This window comes from Lytechinus pictus, chromosome 7, assembly GCF_037042905.1.
Source record: "Lytechinus pictus isolate F3 Inbred chromosome 7, Lp3.0, whole genome shotgun sequence".
NCBI classification, from domain to species: Eukaryota; Metazoa; Echinodermata; class Echinoidea; order Temnopleuroida; family Toxopneustidae; genus Lytechinus; species Lytechinus pictus.
In genome coordinates this window covers 29,909,979-29,933,430 of record NC_087251.1, presented here as the reverse complement: position 1 = coordinate 29,933,430, position 23,452 = coordinate 29,909,979, and the positions used below count along the sequence as shown (strand labels likewise).

General features: G+C 36.1%; 1 protein-coding gene across 1 annotated transcript; it reads right to left on the bottom strand.

The window, feature by feature from the left end:
- Window positions 1-893: 893 nt before the first annotated feature.
- Window positions 894-6,716, bottom strand: LOC129265293 (uncharacterized). Its single transcript, XM_064102428.1, has 4 exons — window positions 6,615-6,716; window positions 4,406-4,471; window positions 2,751-2,924; window positions 894-1,199 (listed from the first exon to the last, which is right to left on the bottom strand). Exons 1-4 carry the CDS (start codon window positions 6,713-6,715, stop codon window positions 1,106-1,108), a joined length of 435 nt encoding a protein of 144 aa, XP_063958498.1. The 5' UTR covers window position 6,716; the 3' UTR covers window positions 894-1,105.
- Between the last annotated feature and the right edge of the window lie 16,736 nt (window positions 6,717-23,452).

Genomic DNA, 23,452 nt, shown 5'->3' with positions numbered 1-23,452 from the left:
GAAAAAATAAATACTTGTCTGATTGTGTGTCAACTGTGACTGAGCATTTTTGCTACAATAACAAATTGCAGAGGTGGTCAAGTTGACCCCCCTCCCATATTGGACTAAACAATTGTAGTGCCTGAATCGGTCTATTATTCAAATCTTGAAAACATTAAAATTATCCAGTAATAGCTGGTCATGAGAAAACATGACAAATGAAAAATATAAGATACATATAACTCATATTTCTAAATGCAACTATACATGTAGGTGAGACATTATTACCAATCTGAATGCTAGATTTCAACTGCTGACTATCGCCTGTTTATTGTAGCTTGGCAAGAACATGAGCAAGCTGACTAATAATTAATATTGATTTCAATAACACATCCCGCTTTTTTCTTGGAGATTCGATTGCCAAAGTATAATTCTTCATATTAGCTATTAAAGCAATACACTTGCAGCTTTTCATTGTTTTCAAAACATAACCAAAGCTGTTGTGGAAATTCTTAAGTAAAAACAACTAATATAATTGTCAACAGACTGGCTATCACTCGATAACTATTTTGATCAAAATCAAATCAAATCTTATTTGATCCCTGTTTCCGACATTCAGTAAATTGTTTGCTCATTTGTTACAGAACAAATAATTTCTGGTATATTATATTCTCTATATACCACCACAATCACAATGGCCCGAATTCACAAAGGTGCATGGGTTTGAAAACAATCGATTGAACCTACACTTTATGCAGATTTCCTGCATAAATTACGCTTCTTTACCATGAATATTTAAAAAAAATGTCCAATGCTGATGCACGCTTTTGTCAAATTGAACCAAATTGACACTTGTTGCCATGATTAAGCACAGTATTTTATTCACAGGTCCACGATATTGAATAGACGAGTTCACTGTTCAAATCAGTAGACTCATTAATGAATAATATACTCAACCATGTTACAAAAGCGTGCATCATCATATAACTTTTTTAAATATACGCTGTATTTAAGCATAAATTATACCGGAAATCTGCATAAACCATGAGTTCAACCAATGGTTTTCAAAACCACCATTGTGAATTTGGGCCAAGATATTTGTTGGAGTATGATAGAAAATATGCATTTACCTTTTCTGAGGTTCATCATTTGAGTGAAGGCTTTGAGGGCCACTCAAGTCTGAATGGTAACTCTCACTGCTTGAAATTCTACCACACACCCTAGAAATATTAAAGAAATCAAATATCATGCATCTTAGCATTTCAAATTGAATTACAAAGTAATATAGGATACAGAATAAGAATGTACTCGTTCAATAAAATACTCCTGAAAGAATGAGCCTTTCTCATGTTCTTTAATCCTAAAATGGCTTGGTGTAGATTCAATCCCCCTAAACATTTTCCGTGACAATTCTGACACGCATATTTTATTTTGCAACACTGTTCGGAAGCGTTTCAAAAATGAGACATTCTTACATACTAGTATCAGAGAAAAAAAATTACTCCAAATCATGACTTTGTGTACAAAGTCAATGCAATTGGAGCTTTCTCATCTCATTTGCAGAGATAAAAAACCCCATGATAAAATAATAATAAACTGGCATTGTTTTTATAGTTCACGATGAATGAATGTGGTTTTGTTTTTCATAGATGTACATATGAAATAATGTGCCTTATTAGGTAATGAAAGCACAGACCTATCATTATTTACTGAGAGCATTGTATTTATTACAAATAAAGTCACATCAAATAAAACATTTTAAAATTGTAATTCTGTTCTTTTTTGATGGATATTTGATAAACCTATGTTTCAATTGATTCTCTAAGTTTGATGTTTTATCGAAGGCAACTGATGGCAGAGTGAATTTGCCCTTCGAGAAAAATCTAATGAAAAGATTTTTTCTGACTTTACACAAGTAATTAGCAATTCGCCAACATTGCTCCTGGAAGAACAAAATTTTGGATTGCTGGATGTTCCTGAAGTTCCCTGATCCATGTGAACCGTGTACAAAATGCAAATGAGCAACAACAAAACAGAAGAATTTTTAGGTCACTGAGGCTTCAAGATACTTACACTCCCTCAATATCATATCTGACCGGCCCTCCTCTTGATGTTTGAGGTCTAGAAATACAACCCAGTAATACACTCAAGTCCCTCTTTGGTGAAAAAAGAAATACACTGAGGAAAAGGGGCAATTTGCCTTAAGATGTTTTTAAAATTCCCTCAGAAATTAAAACAAAAAATAACCCTGGAATTCTCCTATGGGCAAGGTAGAAGATGTAATCGGAACGAAAAGAAGTTGGGAAAATAACTCTAGGGCCTATTCCTGTAAACACCATTTTTTATTAGCAGTCATTATAGTCAGTTGCAAATAACAGACACAAATTGCCACAGATGCTGCAAGCTTTATCAGACCATTCACTATGCATCAGCAACTTTATTATCTATGTTGACTGTCTGACAAAACTTTGATAAAGCATTGCAGAATCAGTCACAGCAGATGTGACGGAGGGAGTTTTGCAAAAAAATGTTTGCAATCAATTGCAGATTTTTAATGCAAATTTACACTTAATATATCAATTGTAACTAGTGCTACTGGACTTTTACTGCTTGTTAAAAGTAGCAGAACAGCAATTAAGTTCAAATTCAAATTCGCTTTTAATTGCCAACCTCATGATTGTGTTTTAGACCCAAAATTGACTTGCAAGTGTTTGCACGTCTCTTCCAACACCCCTAAAGGCAATCCAAAATTATGTTATTCCAGGACCAACCTGATTCTTTCAGCCTCCTCATTTGACTTAAGGCTATGGGAGCTACTCAAACTAGAATGAAAGCAATCATTGCTTCCACTGATACAAGATTCTCCATGTCCTGCTGCTCCTCCTTCTTTCACTCCATCAGGTCTGGGACCATCCTCATCTGTAGGCAAGTCTATGGTGATAGTTCTGAGGAAATCAATGAAGAATTCAGTACAAAAAATGTCCACATTTCATGAACCAGATGCATAAACTTTCAAAGTTACGATGGCAACTCAACAAATACCACCAACACGGCCAAAGTTCATTGACCTTGGTCATGTGACCTGAAACTTATGCAGGATGTTCACTGATGCTTAATTAATCTTATGTCCAAGTTTCATGAACAAGACCCATATATTTTCAGAGATATATTTAAAAAAAATCTTTAACATTTTGTTTTGATTCCCCCAAAATAATCTAAGTTCATTGACCCTAAATGACCTTTGATCTGGTCATATGACCTGAAACTCAGGCAGGGTATTCAGTAATACTTGATTACTGTTAGTCCAAGTTTCATGAACTAGGCCAATATACTTAAATGAAAGTTATGATGATATTTCAAAAACTTAACCTTTGGTTAAGATTTGATACTGATTCCTCCAACATGTTATAAGTTCATTGACCCTAAATGACCTTTGACTTTGGTCATGTGACATCAAACTCTATCTGGCAGGATGTTCAGTAATACTTGATAACAATTTTGTCAAGTTATATGAACTATGCCCATATACTTTCTAAGTTATGATGATATTTCAAAAACTTAATCTTCGGTTAAGATTTGATGTTGAAAACGCCGCTGCCGTCGGAAAAGCGGCGCCTGTAGTCTCGCTCTGCTATGCAGGCGAGACAATACAAACTAATCAAACATATTTTTGGTTTTATAAAGCACTTCGGGTCAAACTCTCATCAAAATCATAAGAAGAAATATTGAGTCATAAATTGCTTTATTTTCTTTACCTGAAATTGATTTGACTATGGCAATAAAAATTGGTTTATAAGTAAGTTTGCATGATCTGGGTCCCATTTCATAAAAAGTTGCTATGATAGCAACTCTTGCTAAAATGTCAACTTTCATTGGAAGAGCCAATCAGGAAACAAATTTTTCCTGTTGCCACGGTAGTTAACATTCCAGCAAAAGTTGCCGTCATATCAACTTTTTTAATTAAATGGGACTTTTTTATGTGAAAAGTCAATGTAGAAAAGTTTGTTGATGGCGAAATTTGCATGTATCAAATGCACTAGGTTATTAATGGCTTTGCTACATACAGTGGGACCAAACATTTCAAAGGGGACAATGTAATTTTACCATATATCTCTATGGATTATCACTACTTCTATATGCAAACTTGGACCAAGTTTGAAGTTGATTCGTAAAAGGTTATTTAAATTAAGGTTAGCACAAAAGAGGGACAAATTATGGACGGACGTATCGACGAATGGAGGCATCAAAATCAATAGAACCAGATAACAGAGAAAATGTCACTAGAATATCAAAGTTAGATAATGATGAAAATTGGGAACTAAAGTAGGCCCTATAGAGAAGCAGTGAGTAAAATCAGATACAAAGGAAAATGTCAGTCCAATAAAACAGTTGGGAAGTGCATTGATAAAGCTTGTACAATACTTACACATCAGTACTCTTTCGGGGAGAGTTCTGCAGTAACGTTGACGTCACTTGTCCTTTGGAATCGAGTCTGATAGACATAATGAAAGGAAAATCAGTAAATATTGAACATCAGCTATATCACTATTCATCGTTGTTTTTGGCATTTTCTTATTTATCTCGATAAAAAAAGTAATCTAGATCAGCGCTTCTCAACCTTTTTTTTTACTCGAGGACCACTTTGACTCTCAGATTTTTTTCGAGGCCAACCTACCAAAATTTTAAGAAAACATCAATTTTGATGAAAAAATGCTTCGTGAAATTTGAACACAAAGCTCTGAATCACATTTGAAGCAAACAGTTTGAGAACTAATCTGCATTTGCAAATGTCCGGTAAATGGGCGACAATTGCATTAAAGCCATCATAGTGTGCATGTGCATGCTTTGCAACATGCATGATACCTAAGCGTGCTTTAATTTTTGTTTGACCCTAATAGACTGATCAAACATACCATGTTCGAACAGGTCTGTGAAATATACTATAGTTTTTCTCCCCCTGGAGTTTCTTGCAGCCCACCTGAGAGAGCTTCGCGGCCCACCGTTTGAGAAGCGCTGATCTAGATGAATTCTCAACTGCACAAAGTAAAAATTTATGCCTCTGCCATTAATGCCAGATCTGAATTAACTAGAACTAGAGATTAAATGAGCAAGCCATTCCCAAATCTAAAGATCATTGCCATTCATCTATTCTTGCATACATAAACCAAGTTTGAAGTCAGTCTTTCAAGCAGTTCTTGAATTATCACAAAAATCATATATTTGAAGATGCATGACCTCTCTGACCTTTGATCTCTGTTCCCCTAAACTATTTAGATCATTGTCACTCCAGTAAAAATACATTTTCCAGTTTTGAAGTTGATACCTCATATGGTTTATCAGGTATCACAAGTACAATTCATTTTAAGGTATGTAAATGATCTCTGGGACTGGAACCTTTGACCTTGTAACCCTCCAAATTCATCAGATCACCATCTGCACATATGTCCCAAAGTTTAAAGTCGATATGTCAAACAGTTCTTAAAAGTTTGTGAGCTTCAATTACCTTTCACCTTCATACGCTCAAAACTAATCAAGTCATTGTCCCTCTCATAAACATATGTGATCCAAATATGAAGTTGATCAGTTAATGGGGGTTCATATTTTATCGCAAAAAACAGTGCATTTGTAGGACGGTGTTTAATGACCTTTGACCTAAACCTTCATCCCGAAAACAAACCAGTTCATTGTCACTCCTACATGTATATGACTTCATGTCATATGATGCAAATATGAAGTCAATGCGTCAAACATGTCTTGAGTTATCATCAGAAGAAATACAGGACCATAATGCTTGCAGCACCACCTAAGGTTGGCAGAGGCACAAAAACAGAATTAATGAAGCTAAAAGATAAGAGATACTAACGTAGATAAGTTAAAGATTAAGAAAGTTATTAGAATTTTAAGTTTTGCATTTGTGATGTCATTAACGAGCAGCTGCCCCATATGTTATGTAATATTATATGCATAAATTTCATTTTTTCAATGGTTCATGATGACTTTTGTTTTCTTTACGTGATCGGGTGTGAAATGATTTGTCTATTGATATACAAAAGGTACAGTAAAAACCATTTTCAATTTTCAGAGAAAATGACATTTCATTGATTTTTTACCATTTGCTAAGTAGGAATACTGCTCGCATATGACGTCACAAATTGAATTAAAAATCTAATAACTTTTTAATTCTTTGATCTATTTATCTCAAACCTTTGGCAATATATTTTATTATTTTTTTCTGCTTTTTTTACAATAAACTTTTTGTCAGGGTGAACTTCCCCTTTAAAAACTCCCAATTAGGTAAATGTTGAATCTATTTAAAAAAATTTACAACACAATCTTAATGTAGGAGTCCCAGGTGTTACAGTAGTCTACAGGCATAGACCCTGATAAAAACTTTGTCAACGAGAGGGTCTTCACACAAGACTGCTCGTAATGCCATTCTGTGCACAAATCTCATTCTGGGAATTTAGGCTGCAAAGCCGCTGCATATTCACAACAGTTTCCTTGAGCAAATGGTTTGCACAGAAAATTCTAGTATAACAGTGTAGTTAAATATGAAACTACCCTTTTAAATCAATATGAAATAAATAAATAATTAGTATTTCAAAAAATATAAGAATATACTTTATGAAATTTACCTACTACCGGTAATCTGGGAGTATTGAACAGCTGTGTGAGTACTGGCAGCACTTTGGTCAGGTTGATCTTGTGTCCTCCTGGCCCTGAAGATAGCATACATGAAATACACGCAAATAAGTACCAATACCGGCCCAAATGCTTATTCCCATCGATTTCTCTAGTGCCATCATGATTGAATATGAAAGTCATAATTTATCTAGATGTGGATACAAATTTAAGGGATTACATGTTTTAATTGACTTGGAATGGATTTCTATTGTACTGCCTTGCATTTTGAAGATCTGTAAATTTTCTGCATTCATGAACAGGCCCGTAGCTAGGAAGGGGGGAGGGGGGTTGGGGGTTCAATTGAACCCCTAAATTTTTCAAAAGCAAAAAAAAAAAATACAGGATGTAATGCCAACCGATTTTGATCAATGACTGTTTTGCTTGTCAAATTTTCAGCAAAGAAAGAAAGGACATCAAACCCCCTAATTGAAACCCTGGCTACGGGCCTGATGATGTAGGCTAATAATGTATCGTAAGCTGTAAGATTATTAGCTGTTATACTACAATCTGGTGATAATCGTTCCTCATTTTGTAAAAAAAATGGAAGAGTTCACACACACCATTTTTTTCTTTTATAGGCTTTAGCTAAGACTAACAGAGCTTAAATGAATCCAGTCATCGATGGCCATGGCAGTGAATTCCCATGTTGGCTGACCTTGATGCCCATCTCAGGGCATGGTCTTGCCCTAAAATATTGGAATCTTAAAAAATCTAATATCGATGTGAATGAACACTGGAATGAGAGTAATGAATATGAAAAGATCTATGTAAATACACATATTTGACAGATATTGAACATGTATAAGCTTAAAGGTATAAGAAAATAAATGGATGAGACCCATGATTTTTTAAACTGACAAAATATCAATTTTCCTTTAAATCTCGGACCATGATTAAATAACCTGATAATGACTGATACTTGATGCAAGCCACGCAAAATTAGAAAATAAATGAAGAAAAATAAATATTTAAATACATGTGAGTAAAACCCAAAGTTTATTGACCTCAAATGGCCTTTGGTCTTGACATGGAAATATGTTGTTCATAATTTGTAATATCAAATAGCCATCTTAAACAAGTTTTCATGACACTTTCCCCTGGACCCCAATGAGATTAACTGTAGTATTAAATATTGGAGTATTTAAATGTTTGGAATTTGAAAACTTATTGAGTGAAATATATAAGAAATATTGCTGTAATATCATCGTCAGAATAAAGACGTCTCAGTTATGCTTGTACACATCGTGACTGCATATTTTGGTGGTTTCTTTTTTCTTTTTTTTTGTGGGGGGGTTTCTTGTACACTAGTAGGGGGTGTCTGGAAAACGAAGACCGAAGACCGAAGACCGGGGACTCATATCACACTCGTGTGAAAGTGTTTGTAGTTCACGCCCAGTGTGTACAAAGCAGTGCAAAGTGTGTACAAAACACGTGCGCGGGTTAGAATGGACTTTGGACCTTGCCCCGACACATGTTCTCCCATTGACAATGCACGGGTCCCCGGTCTTCGATCTTCGTTTTCCAAACCCGTTGTTGGGTGTCTGGAAAACGAAGACCGAAGACCGGGGATCGCATTCGTTTAGCTAAGATACCACTTATAAATGTAATTATGAAGGCCTCTATTATTCAGCTCAAATTCAAGAATATTCTGATCTAGAATACATTAATGTCACTAATTGGCTGATAATGAAGTCATGTTAATTGCTTGTGTCAATAAATAGTATAGTTAGACCAGTTGAAGCGGGATAGGTCTCCCATTTTACACCACTATTCCACTGAGACAAGTAACAAACTCCAGTAATCAATCAGACCAGTTTCAAATTTCCAGTTAAAGGTTAACTCTAGACCATGCAGTAATTTCAGACCAATTTAATTCTTAACTGGTCCAGTAAAGTGGACTCGACCAGTTAGACCAGTATGCCGTTTTTCCATTTTCCAGAATTACATTCTGTGAACTGATTTTTCCTTCTTAATTGGCTGACATTAATTTGCAATTTTACTACCATTGACATAACGCATGTCCCCGGTCTTCGGTCTTCGTTTTCCAAACCTGTTGTTGGGTGTCTGGAAAACGAAGACCGAAGACCGGGGATCGCGCCAATTCGTCTAGCTAAGATAGGCCTATAATATTCAGCACCAGTTTAAGAATATTCTGATCTTGGATACGTCATCAGCTATGATTGGCTGCGGATAAGTTATGGTTATTTGTGTGAATTTCGTTATCAGCTAGAGCATGATATTAAGGATAACGTACATATTTCACCCACGGAATTCAGCCATTGCAATTCTGAAAACTGTCATAAAACTGAAAACTTGCATACAATACACCTCATACTGCGCAATCACGTACAAGCAGACTCAACTCAACTGGCGTTTGCAACTATTTTACTACCATTAACATTACGCATGTCCCCGGTCTTCGGTCTTCGTTTTCCAAACCTGTTGTTGGGTGTCTGGAAAACGAAGACAGAAGACCGGGGATTGCGTATTCGTCTAGCTAAAATAGGCCTATAATATTCAGCACCAGTTCAAGAATATTCTGATCTTGGATACGTCATCAGCTATGATTGGCTGCGGATAAGTTATGGTTATTTGTGTGAATATCGTTATCAGCTAGGGCATGATATTAAGGATAACGTACATATTTCACCCACGGAATTCAGCCATTGCAATTCTGAAAACTGTCATAAAACTAAAAACTTGCATACAATACACCTCATACTGCGCAATCACGTACAAGCAGGATCAACTGGCGTTTGCAACTATTGTATACTACCATTGACATTACGCTTGTCCCCGGTCTTCGGTCTTCGTTTTCCAAACCTGTTGTTGGGTGTCTGGAAAACGAAGACAGAAGACCGGGGATTGAGTATTCGTCTAGCTAAGATAGGCCTATAATATTCAGCACCAGTTCAAGAATATTCTGATCTTGGATACGTCATCAGCTATGATTGGCTGCGGATAAGTTATGGTTATTTGTGTGAATATCGTTATCAGCTAGGGCATGATATTAAGGATAACGTACATATTTCACCCACGGAATTCAGCCATTGCAATTCTGAAAACTGTCATAAAACTGAAAACTTGCGTACAATACACCTCATACTGCGCAATCACGTACAAGCAGACTCAACTCAACTGGCGTTTGCAACTATTTTACTACCATTGACATTATTACGCATGTCCCCGGTCTTCGGTCTTCGTTTTCCAAACCTGTTGTTGGGTGTCTGGAAAACGAAGACAGAAGACCGGGGATTGCGTATTCGTCTAGCTAAGATGGGCCTATGATATTCAGCTCCAGTTTAAGAATATTCTGATCTTGGATACGTCATCAGCTATGATTGGCTGCGGATAAGTTATGGTTATCTGTGTGAATATCGTTATGAGCTAGGGCATGATATTAAGGATAACGTACATATTTCACCCACGGAATTCAGCCATTGCAATTCTGAAAACTGTCATAAAACTGAAAACTTGCATACAATACACCTCATACTGCGCAATCACGTACAAGCAGAGTCAACTCAACTGGCGTTTGCAACTATTTTATACCGTTACCATTGACATTACGCATGTCCCCGGTCTTCGGTCTTCGTTTTCCAAACCTGTTGTTGGGTGTCTGGAAAACGAAGACAGAAGACCGGGGATTGCGTATTCGTCTAGCTAAGATGGGCCTATGATATTCAGCTCCAGTTTAAGAATATTCTGATCTTGGATACGTCATCAGCTATGATTGGCTGCGGATAAGTTATGGTTATTTGTGTGAATATCGTTATCAGCTAGGGCATGATATTAAGGATAACGTACATATTTCACCCACGGAATTCAGCCATTGCAATTCTGAAAACTGTCATAAAACTGAAAACTTGCATACGTACACCTCATACTGCGCAATCACGTACAAGCAGACTCAACTCAACTGGTGTTTGCAACTATTTTACTACCATTGACATTACGCATGTCCCCGGTCTTCGGTCTTCGTTTTCCAAACCTGTTGTTGGGTGTCTGGAAAACGAAGACAGAAGACCGGGGATTGCGTATTCGTCTAGCTAAGATAGGCCTATAATATTCAGCTCCAGTTTAAGAATTTTCTGATCTTGGATACGTCATCAGCTATGATTGGCTGCGGATAAGTTATGGTTATTTGTGTGAATATCGTTATCAGCTAGGGCATGATATTAAGGATAACGTACATATTTCACCCACGGAATTCAGCCATTGCAATTCTGAAAACTGTCATAAAACTGAAAACTTGCATACAATACACTTCATACTGCGCAATCACGTACAAGCAGACTCAACTCAACTGGCGTTTGCAACTATTTTATACTACCATTGACATTACGCATGTCCCCGGTCTTCGGTCTTCGTTTTCCAAACCTGTTGTTGGGTGTCTGGAAAACGAAGACAGAAGACCGGGGATTGCGTATTCGTCTAGCTAAGATAGGCCTATAATATTCAGCTCCAGTTTAAGAATATTCTGATCTTGGATACGTCATCAGCTATGATTGGCTGCGGATAAGTTATGGTTATTTGTGTGAATATCGTTATCAGCTAGGGCATGATATTAAGGATAACGTACATATTTCACCCACGGAATTCAGCCATTGCAATTCTGAAAACTGTCATAAAACTGAAAACTTGCATACAATACACCTCATACTGCGCAATCACGTACAAGCAGAGTCCACTCAACCCTAGTCTGCTATGCAGACTCTGAATGGCTCGTGAAGTGGGATCTGCAGCTGGTTTGCGAAGCAAACCAGCCTGAAAGGGCGAGCGAAGCGAGCCATTTCAGAGTCTGCTTCTTCTTTGGAAATCTTGTTCCCACGGTCAAAATAAGTCCCACCCACCCAAAATTTCAGAGAGCTTTCATTGGATAACTTCATCTGTCTGTAAACCAAATTTTATGACCACTGAGGAGTATAGATAATCCCCTACTTCAACCACAGAGCCATGAGCAGGGTTATTATGTAATACCCTCGCTCAGGCCATCAGACAGTGTTTACGTATGACATTCCACTGAGCAGCTGCATGTATGGCCAAAACCTTGCTCCATGGCCCAAAATAGTGGATGGTTTTATCATAGCTCTCTATATATATTCTATTCAATTCAATCTTTATTTCGCAAATAGGATAAAAATACAAGGAAACATCAAATAATGTGATTAGATAATAAAAATAAATTGCGTGGCTTCCCATGAAGGTAATAAGAAACATGTGAGGCTCGCCAAAACATAGTAAAAACAAAACAACATTAATACAAAACAGAATATCATATCATTATAGTTAATAGTGTATATAAAAAGGAGGAAAAAAAACACGAGTTGAGGGGGGTAGATACGTTACAAGTATGCATTGATATCATGTGTGAGAATTAATAATAATTTACTAGAAAATTTGAATACTGTTTTCTAAAAGAATATATAAATTGTGAATTAGTTATTATTTGGGGAATCTCATTCCATCGTTTGGGACCTACATAACTCAGCTTCGTGACTATAGACCTAATAGACCATAAATGAAATTTATTGGAAGAACGGGTATTATGGTTATGAACTTGATTATTGCATTGAAAAAGATCTGAAAACTACATGGGTAACAACTACCTCTTCTTGAACTTATAGATAAATATTGTGAGTTCTCGCTTATTAAATAAAGGTGCGGATGGTGCTATTAGAATAGGTAATTATTCTTAAACATTTCTTTTGAATATTGAGTCCAATTTATATGAGGATACATTGGTATTGCAATATTTTAAATAAGAGAAAATCATGGAATGGTATAAAGTTATCAGATTTTTATGAAGCAAACTAAGCTTAAGTTTGTAAATTAAACCAGTATTCCTTAAAACTTTTATCATATGGTACTTAAAACCCAAAATATCAAACTCAAAAACACCATTCTCATAAAATTCAGAACTTAAATATCAAATATGATAGTTTACAAAATGAAAATCTTAAATTTCACGATTGTAAGTTTGTAAACTATCATACTTTTAATCAAACAGGATAGCTATGTTTTATTTTGTTCCTGTTTGGAATTAACTTCTAACCATAGTTTCTTGATTGGACCTTGTATTTGTAGTCACTTCTCCATGCTACTGTATTCAACCTGTTTTACTGTTATGTTAGCTCAGTTTGATATTAATTAGCCTTAATTAGCCTTGTGTAAGTTGTCATGCCCAGCAACATTCGTTCACCTTTGTATTAAAAGTGTTTTTATGCCAGCCATAATGTATGTGATAATCAGGTACTTTCAAACTCAAAAGTATGCTGAATGAAAATGTTGGCAATTTTTTTATATAAACCTAAATCGGATCTATTTGATTTAAATCAGATTTTTTTTAATTTCAATCTGATTTTTTCTAACAAATTTTTTTTAACAAAGTGCAAACACCCAAAATATAACCCTTCACACTGACATCAATTTTAAAATTATGCATTTCACCACCAAAATTATTCTTAACTATTTCATAATCAAATCCAGTCAAAATATAATTTATAGAAAATATTAAAGCCATAAAGAAGCTGACATTTTCTGCTGTGTCTAAAGTACATAACTGTCTTGGTACAGCTAATGCTGCAAACATGCAAAGTTGGTGCTCATTTTCAAAGCTCTTGGTATTTAATGAGGATCAGTTTATTTGGAAGAATTCCATGACTCAGAGATTCAAGTTCTCCAAAGAGATATATTTTTTAAATTTTATTTTCAGGTCAAGGATTGAAGATCATACATGTTAAAGAAAACTGCATTTATCTTTTGTTTGTTTCAACCCCAAGTTGTTCTTTTCAAAGCATTGGCTTTCAAAGCTTTGACCGACTGCATTTATTTTTGTTTGTATCAACCTTAAAGGAATGGACCGGGCTGAAAATATTCAGATCTAAATAAATAGAGTAAAATGATGAAAATTTCACCAAAATTGGATGACAAATAACAAAGTTATTGTATTTTAAAGTTTATCAGTATTTTGTGAAAACAGTTATATTTACATCGTCATGAATGTTCATTTGGTGGGTTGATGATGTCACATCCCCTCTTTCCTTTTTCTTATAACATGAAATCATAATTGTTTCATTTTTTTTTATACATGTGTAAATAATGTGTCTCCATTATGATGAAATAAGTTGCGGCAATAAATAACTAATGTACTTAATTAGTTGCCAATTCAATTGTTTTTAGTTCTTGGTAAATTTCTTTTTAATAAACCTAATTTCACATAATCATAATTAAAAGAACAAGTGGAGATATGCCATCATAAGCCCAACTAACGGATATTCATGAAGACATGCCTAGAAATGTTTTACCGGAATAATCGAAAAGAAATCTTTAAAATTCAATAACTTTGTTATTTGTTATCCGATTTTGATCAAATTTCAGTATTTTACTCTGTGAATTTTACTTTATTTATTGATACATGTATCATAATTTCTCCAGCCTGGACAATTCCTTTAAGTTCTTCTTTGAGCCATAGTTGGAACTATTTGACTGTTTCAAAGCATTGGCTTGCAAAGTTTTGACAAACTTGCAAGTTGATTTAAATGATTTCGTTTACAATAAACTGGAAAACTAGTATTTTAGCAGCAGTTTTGCTAAAATAAGAAAACGGGTTCCCTTATACTACTGTGTCGGCCTATTTATTTGAATACAGGAACATGTAAAGGAATAGAAATGTTAAAATATCGGTGTATTGGGTAAGCAGGGACGTTGCCGATTTTTACTTTTATTGTACTCAATTCAAAATATTCACTTAAAAATGTACAAACATAAATCATTTTGGCAAAGGGCACTAAAATGTATAGTTGTTATGATTTAGTCATGTTGGTGCCCTTTGCCAAGAACATTCATACATATTTTAAAATAAATGTACATGTACTTAATTACTGAACCTTTTTCAGTGAACTGGCTGAATGAAGCACAATCCTACTCAGAATGTCTGAACAGGCTTTTTCTAGTATAGGATCCATGGTTATAACCCATCCTGGCAAAAATCTATCATGTTGAGATTCAGCCTAATAAGTTCAGAGTTCCTTTACTTTCTTGAAAACTGCCCTCTAAAACACTTTTGAATTTTGACATAAAGAAACAAGAAATTTGTTTTACTATTAACAAAGTCTACTCATACATACAAGTTGAGTAGGGGTCGCATATAATGTAGGCTACATGTTCATCTTTGGTTTTGCAAGATTGACTTGATTTCATTGATTTGATTTCAATTGTTCTGAGTAGATATGAAGGATTTATTCCTGTTCTCATGATATAAAGTTGGTAAAATCTTTTTCTTTTTAATTTAAAAAGTAAAACTGCCACAAACAATAAAAAATCCCAAATAATTTGTACATGTTTCAATGGAAATGATTTAAAGGAAAAGTCATGCACCCCAACAAAAAGCTGCTTTGAATAGTAAGAGAAAATCAGACAAGCATAACGCTGAAAATTTCATCAAAATCCGATCTAAAAGAAGAAAGTAATGACGATTAAAATTTTTGCTTAATTTCACAAAACCGTGGTTATATGCAAATCCTTGTCGGTATGCAAATTATGGCGATGACATCACTCATTTTTTTGTTGTATTTTATTATGTGAAATATGAAATATTTTTATGAAAAAAAATCATTCCTCCCTGACCATGTGGGATTACATTGTTTTAACATTTAGTAGTTCAAACAAGAGGGTCCTATTTGTTAAATTCGTAAAAATTGAAATGTTGTATAATTCAAACAGTAAAAATGCAAAAGCAATAGTGAGTGAGTGACATCATTGACTCTCTAATTTTCATATCACTGAATTGTCATTATAACTGGGGGCCGTTTCATAAAGCTGTTCACAAGTTAAGAGCGACTTAAAGAACGACTGGTGAACACTTCTTACGCGATAAACCATCGCCAATGTATATACAATTTACCACAAGAAAGGATCTCAAATCGTTCTTAAAGTCGCTCTTAACTTACGAACAGCTTTATAAAACACCCATCTGTTTTGTGAAAAATAAGCGAAACTTAAAAATGTTATCATAAACTATTTTACATCCGATTTTGATGTAGTTTCCAGCGTTATTCTTGTTTGATTTTTCTCTATGTTTATTCAATTAAACTCTTTTTTTCTGGGGTGGATATGACCTTTAAATCAATGATTTGAAAAAAATGATCACAGTGATTTAAATCGCGATTAAAATCAACGTGATTTAAATCAGCCAATCCTGCTGAATGAACTGAATATGAAAACAATTAGCTTTGTCAACACATGCAATGTCGATGCCAAAGATGTGAAAGTTGCATATTGGTATGCCCGGGAGCTATATGCCTTGATGCTTTACTCATTAGTGCAAACTGCTTACATGTACTATGCCCCATTGCTTTGAAGGATAATTATTTTGTTTCAAAATATTAATTTGTTGGATTTGAATTGTGGAAAGTAGGTAATTTTTTGTTGTTGTCTGTTAAATATGTGCTTACCAGTTATATTGGCTGTAGTGCACTAGCGTACCTACGGGGGGGGGGGGGCAATCTGCCCCCCCCCTGACGAGCCACAACCCATACAAAAGACATATCCCTGCCCCCCCCCCTGACGAGCTTGAAAGACCTTTATTGCCCCCCCCCCCCCCCCTGACAAACTTGAAGGCCTTTTTTTTTTTGCATGTCAATATTTTTTCTGGTACGAAAACCTTTATTTTCGATTGAGGACCTTTTCTTTCTTTTTTTTTTGCTTGTCAAATTTTTTGGCGGGCAAATTTTCCCCTCCTGTGGAAAATCCTAGGTACGCCACTGCTGTAGTGTATGCTACTTCTTCTAAAAAAAATATGCATTTCATAGGCGGATCCAGGGTGGGCCCGAGGTGTCCGGTGTGATGATGAACAGTGTATATTTCAGGGGCCGTGGAAATGGTTTTCAAAGTAGGGGGGGGGGCTGATGACGCAAAAAATCACAGTCATATGGTCATTTTTACGATTATGTACACGGCTTTGAAAAACATTCACAATAGGCTTAATGAAGAAGGAAACATTGAAGTCGAAAGAATAGAATTATAAAGAAAATGTGAAACTAAATGCTAATGGCAGGGCAAACAAAACTTAATTTATTAAGATGTAAGAAGAAGGAACGGAAAAGAAGAAAAGAGACAAAGAGAAAGAGAAAGAAAAGATAACAAGAAGGAAAGGAAGGGGAAGAAATAAAGAGGGTATAAGAAAGGCCGGTGAACAAGTCATATCTTATGTGAGTAGTACATAAGGTTAATGTTGCACGCTAAAATTTCATATAATTTCTTATTTTGTACTTTAGAAAACGGTTTGGTTCATTAAAGGTCAAGTCTACCTCAGAAAAATGTTGATTTGAATCAATAGAGAAAGATCAGACAAGCACAAGGCTGAAAATTTCATCAAAATCGGATGTAAAATAAGAAAGTTATGACATTTCCAAGTTTCGCTTATTTTTAACAAAATAGTTATATGAACGAGCCAGTTACATCCAAATGAGAGAGTCGATGATGTCACTCACTCAATATTTCTTTTGTTTTTTATTGTTTGAATTACACAATATTTCAATTTTTACGAATTTGATGATTAGGACCTCTTTGTCTGAAGCATAAAATGTTGAACGTGTTCAGGGAGGAATGAAACTTCATTTCACCATATGACAATGACAAGAAAATAAAAATATTTCACATTTCATATAATAAAATACAAAAGAAATAGTGAGTGAGTGATGTCATCAGTTCCCTCATTTGCATACCGACCGAGATGTGCATATCAAACTGTTTTGTGAAATGAAGCGAAACTTTTAAATGTCATAACTTTCTTATTTTACATCCGATTTTGATGAAATTTTCAGTGTTATGATTGCTGAATTTTTCTCTTTTTATTCAAATCAAGTTTTGTTGGGGTGGACTTGTCCTTTAATCAATCAGTTCCATTATATTGTAGAAATGATAAAGATACACGTATGATGATAAATAACATTTAAAAAAACAGGACATTGGAGGAAAGGAAGAAGAATGAGAGAGCAAATGAAATAAAAATGAAAATAAAATTAGAAAAAATAAGAAAGGAGGAGGAAGGGAAAGAATGAAAGAAAGAAAGAGAGAGAGAGAGAAAGAGATAAAAATGAAAAAAAGGAAGGAAAAAATGAATGAATGAAAGAAAGAAAAAGGAAGAAAGGAAAGGAAAGAAAGGAAGATATAAAGAGAAAAAGAAGAGAGAAAAAAGAAAGAAAACAAAAGAGAAGAAAAGAGGAAAAAAAAAAAAATCAAGAAGAATGAAAAGAGGAAAAAAGAAAAAAAGGAAAGAAAGGAAGAGAAAGAGAGAAAAAGACAAGGTTTATTCCATGTCACTTATAAAAGACCCGGGGGGTGATCAGGGCATCTTCTACACATTCATATACTGTATTAGTTCCATACACGTTCCTTGCTGTAACAAAAAATGTTTCAAAACATGCCCTATGCTATTATAACCATGAGCTATTACAGACTTTGGTATCATCATGGACCTATCATCCAAACCATTCCATCTCCTGACTACTCAAGTACATTCATATATGTATCTATGCATGTATATGGATCCTATGTGTATGTAGCAAGCCCCAAAAGTGAAAGAGGGGTATACCCTATTTGTTTAAATTCCACAAGATAAGAAATGGTCAGAACAGCTGGATCCTAATCCCTCTCTTGCCCCTACTTCCACAAATCTGCTGTCAATTATGGTATCTACTGGCAACGGAGGGTTTCAGCAAGCTCCGCCTTGTGTACACGTTTCGTGTACATTGGTCAAACATGTTGTAGACCCAGATCTGCAGGCTCTAGTAGACCTAGTCTGCTATGCAGACTCCTTGAATCAGCTGTGATACACACACTGCAGATGTGGGTCTACAGTTGTAGACTAACTCAACCCCGCTTTTGCAACTATTTTATACCGTTACCATTGACATTACGCATGTCCCCGGTCTTCGGTCTTCGTTTTCCAAACCTGTTGTTGGGTGTCTGGAAAACGAAGACAGAAGACCGGGGATTGCGTATTCGTCTAGCTAAGATAGGCCTATAATATTCAGCTCCAGTTTAAGAATATTCTGATCTTGGATACGTCATCAGCTATGATTGGCTGCGGATAAGTTATGGTTATTTGTGTGAATATCGTTATCAGCTAGGGCATGATATTAAGGATAACGTACATATTTCACCCACGGAATTCAGCCATTGCAATTCTGAAAACTGTCATAAAACTGAAAACTTGCATACAATACACCTCATACTGCGCAATCACGTACAAGCAGACTCAACTCAACTGGCGTTTGCAACTATTTTACTACCATTGACATTACGCATGTCCCCGGTCTTCGGTCTTCGTTTTCCAAACCTGTTGTTGGGTGTCTGGAAAACGAAGACAGAAGACCGGGGATTGCGTATTCGTCTAGCTAAGATAGGCCTATAATATTCAGCACCAGTTCAAGAATATTCTGATCTTGGATACGTCATCAGCTATGATTGGCTGCGGATAAGTTATGGTTATTTGTGTGAATATCGTTATCAGCTAGGGCATGATATTAAGGATAACGTACATATTTCACCCACGGAATTCAGCCATTGCAATTCTGAAAACTGTCATAAAACTGAAAACTTGCATACAATACACCTCATACTGCGCAATCACGTACAAGCAGACTCAACTCAACTGGCGTTTGCAACTATTTTACTACCATTGACATTACGCATGTCCCCGGTCTTCGGTCTTCGTTTTCCAAACCTGTTGTTGGGTGTCTGGAAAACGAAGACAGAAGACCGGGGATTTCATTCGTCAAGCTACCCAGGACCAAAATCCAATTGAAACCAGTTGGATTTCCAACTGGTTTCAATTGGTTTCAATTGGTTTCAACTGGTTTCAATTGGTTTTAACTGGAATATAAAAATTTCCAGTTGAAACCAATTGAAACCAGTTGGGCAACTGGAAATCCTAACTGGAACCCGTTGGGCAACTGGAAATCCTAACTGGAACCAGTTGGGTAACTGGAAATGACTTCCAACTGGAAATGATTTCTAACTGGAACCAGTATGGGTAACTGGGAATCCTAACTGGAACCAGTTGGGTAACTGGAAATGACTTCCAACTGGAAATGATTTCTAACTGGAACCAGTTGGGTAACTGGAAATCCTAACTGGTACCAGTTGGGTAACTGGAAATGACTTCCAACTGGAAATGATTTCTAACTGGAACCAGTTGAGTAACTGGAAATCCTAACTGGATCCAGTTGGGTAACTGGAAATCCTAACTGGAACCAGTTGGGTAACTGGAAATCCTAACTGGAACCAGTTGGGTAACTGGAAATGACTTCCAACTGGAAATGATTTCTAACTGGAACCAGTTGGGTAACTGGAAATCCTAACTGGAACCAGTTGGGTAACTGGAAATCCTAACTGGAACCAGTTGGGTCACTGGAAATCCTAACTGGAACCAGTTGGGTAACTGGAAATACTAACTGGAACCAGTTGGGTAACTGGAAATGACTTCCAACTGGAAATGATTTCTAACTGGAACCAGTTGGGTAACTGGAAATCCTAACTGGAACCAGTTGGGTAACTGGAAATCCTAACTGGAACCAGTTGGGTAACTGGAAATCCTAACTGGATCCAGTTGGGTAACTGGAAATGACTTCCAATTGGTTTCCAATTGGAAATTTTCCAGTTACCCAACTGGTTCCAATTGAAACCAGTTAATTTGCATATTATCTGCCAGTGTGCACAGATTAATGTTTTTATGTGATTCATCATCATTTAAAATGTATCTATTTAATTCTTTTCTATTTCAAGTACCATACTTGTTTCAGATAAGTGTTTAGAATGCTTAGCAGTGAAAACCATGTTCATAAATGTTATAGATTATAATTAAAACAGATTATAAGATAATTAGTACACCACTAACTGTTACCAAATTACATCAAATGCAAATACATATATTTGAAGATCTTTCATGTAAATATATACATTATGAAAGTCTATTTTATCAATGCACTTTACAATGGTATTGTAGACATATAGCACTGCTTCTTTGTTGGCATGAGCAATAGTTGGTGCAAATTCTAATTAATTTGTAACTAATTAAGTCATTCCAACTGGAAGTTCCAATTGGATCCAGTTGGAAACCAGTTAGTTTCAACTGGTTCCAGTTGAAACCAGTTGCCTCCAATTGGTTTCAACTGGAACCAATTGAAACCAGTTACCTCCAATTGGATTCAACTGGTTTTAATAGGGAAATTGGAACTGGAACCAATTGAAACCAGTTGCCCAATTGGTTTTAACTGGAACCAGTTGGCAACTGGTTTCAATTGGTTCCAGTTGTTCCAATTCCCCTATTGAAACCAGTTGGCCAACTGGTTTCAATTGGTTTTGCTCTAATTGGTTTCAACTGGATTTTGGTCCTGGGTAATTACCACATATAGCGTGCTATGGACACGTTTCCGTGCAATTGTACTTCGTTTTCTTCATGCTGGCTGATAAACAGACCTTAAAACAACCGATATACGTGGATACAATATTCCATGAAATTGTCATATCGTTTTTAAATAAAAAAAAATTTCAAACTGAAAAAATGCATGCAATTAATAGATGCTTACATAGAATCAGGGGCGTAGCAGCGTTCGGTGGCCAGGGGAGGGGGGGGGGGGGACGAGAGCCAGAAAATTCCCCGTCATTATCATCAGTGGCGTAATTAAGAAAAACGGGAAAAAGAAAAAAGGGAGGGAGAAAGAAAGAAAGGGAACTGGGGAAGGAAATGGGAAAAGGAAAGGAGGAAAAGGAAAGGGAAAATTGAAAAGAAAACGAAGAAAAAAACTTTTTTTTTTAATGGAAAAGAAAGGAAAGCGGGAAAATATACGAAAGAAGAACATTTGAGAAAGAACATATCATTCCGAAATAGGCCTATGTAATGCAATAGCACGGTGGGAAATAATTTAAAATATAACAAAATGGTATGAAGAGCGGGAAACGAAGGTAGAACGTAATTAATCAAAAGCTAAATTGGAAAAAAATACAAGGGAAAAAGGGACAAGAAAAAAATAATAACACGACCGGGCTGCCGATGATTGAAAAGAGCGGGAAGAAAGATGGTCTGCATACATTGTGTTATAAGCTTGCTAGACTTTATGCAAATAAGCTACCGGGCCTTTGTCCCAGACCCCACGCAGTATGGGCTCTTCAGCATTTATAACCTTTAAATGGCTATATACCTACCCCCGTTCAACAATGTTCAATCAATGGCATACAGGCGGGGGGGGGGTGTTCCACACCCAAGAGGGAAAAAAAGAAATTATAGGAGACAAAGTATAATGAAATGAATGGACAATGAAATGTGTTATTTGCTGAATATAATGGAAAATATATCACATAATTAGAATTTAAATTCAATAGGCAATTTTTTTCCAGCTCGCTTTGCACGCTAGCGACTTTTTTTCCACGTTGGTATGCTTTGCCCTATAAATATTTGGTTCATTACGCAACTGGGTTGAATAAATGTGTTGTGTAAAAGCTATAGTCTATGTAGAATGCGATTTGATTAAAATAGCGGCAATCTGCGAGGTTTAAATGGCTTTGATATCAAGAAGTTTTCAGGGGGCTCCGCCCCGGACCCCAACCGCACATCACTGCGTATGGAAGTGTTGGGCCATGGGCCCAAAAAGTTGTACAAACAAAAACACAAAAAAAGCAGAGGAAAAGTGTAGGATATGATTTTATTTACTAAATATAATGTCAAAAAATAGCTCAAAGTTAGATTCTCATGAAAAGGTGATTTTTTTATCCCTCGCTTCGCTCGGGACTTATATAAAACAGCTTTTTTTAGCACATGTGGTATACTCCACCCCTGTTTTTTTTTTTTTTTTTTTTTTTTTTTTTTACTCTTCACGTTACTACAGCCGCAAAGAATCCTGTTCACAGTGCGCGTACAGACGACAAAAAAGGAATCCAAAGAGAGAAGAGTGAAATATCATTCTCTGGACATCATGTCAAAATCTATCACAAAATTGGATTTTTGTATTAAAAAGGTCAAAATTTTTGCTTGCTCGCATTTTTTTAAATAAAAGATAAATTCTGTCCGATGCACAATATCTGGCCTTCTCAAAATAGTGTCGGCTCATTACGCCTGTTTATACCATATAATGTGACCAGGAAATATTTGGCTCTTGCCCGCCCCCCCCCCCCCCCCCGCCCCTGGCCACCGACCCCTGTTACGCCGCTGCATATCATGGTGTGAAGAGCGGTCTGTCCCCTGGATAGGAACATCGGCAGTAATTGGGCGATATCTTGAAGTTCACTAATTTGTGTCCCCTTATGATTGCGGCTAGTTGCGTGAAATCAAAATAGGCTATTATATACACGTCATACCCACACACCAGCCGAGTCTTTCTTACCGTTCTTTATTTTCAACCTCGGTATCCCGGTTGTGTTCCAGTAGCGTAGCTAGGATTTTTTTCCTGGGGGGCACTGGGGGTCCTTGCTTTGAGTCAGGGGGGCACCATTTTTATCCGGTGTGTACTTGTCACAAGGGCCCGAAATTATCTTCACCTATATTTTTCCCGATCAGTCACTTCTTCGTTATATTCTTATAAAACAGCATAAACATGAAATAATCTCATAAGCATTATAAAAAGTGCGAGCGCGAAGCGCGAGCGATTTTTTTTATTTGTTACTTTCATGTAATATTCTGGGCAATGTTATGTGTGATCCCGATCAAGATTCGTATGTAACTAGATGGTTACTGCGAACGCCAAGCGCGAGCAGAAATTTTTATTAACTGTTCTAGCATTATCGAAAA

Bases quoted from the DNA above. Each gene is read 5' to 3' on its own strand.
- LOC129265293 (XM_064102428.1), bottom strand. From the start codon at position 6,715: ATGTATGCTATCTTCAGGGCCAGGAGGACACAAGATCAACCTGACCAA. The intron at 2,925-4,405 runs GTAAGTATTGTA...TGATTTCCTCAG, and splicing joins CCCCGAAAGAGTACTGATGT to AACTATCACCATAGACTTGC. The intron at 1,200-2,750 runs GTTGGTCCTGGA...TAATATTTCTAG, and splicing joins GAGGAGGCTGAAAGAATCAG to GGTGTGTGGTAGAATTTCAA.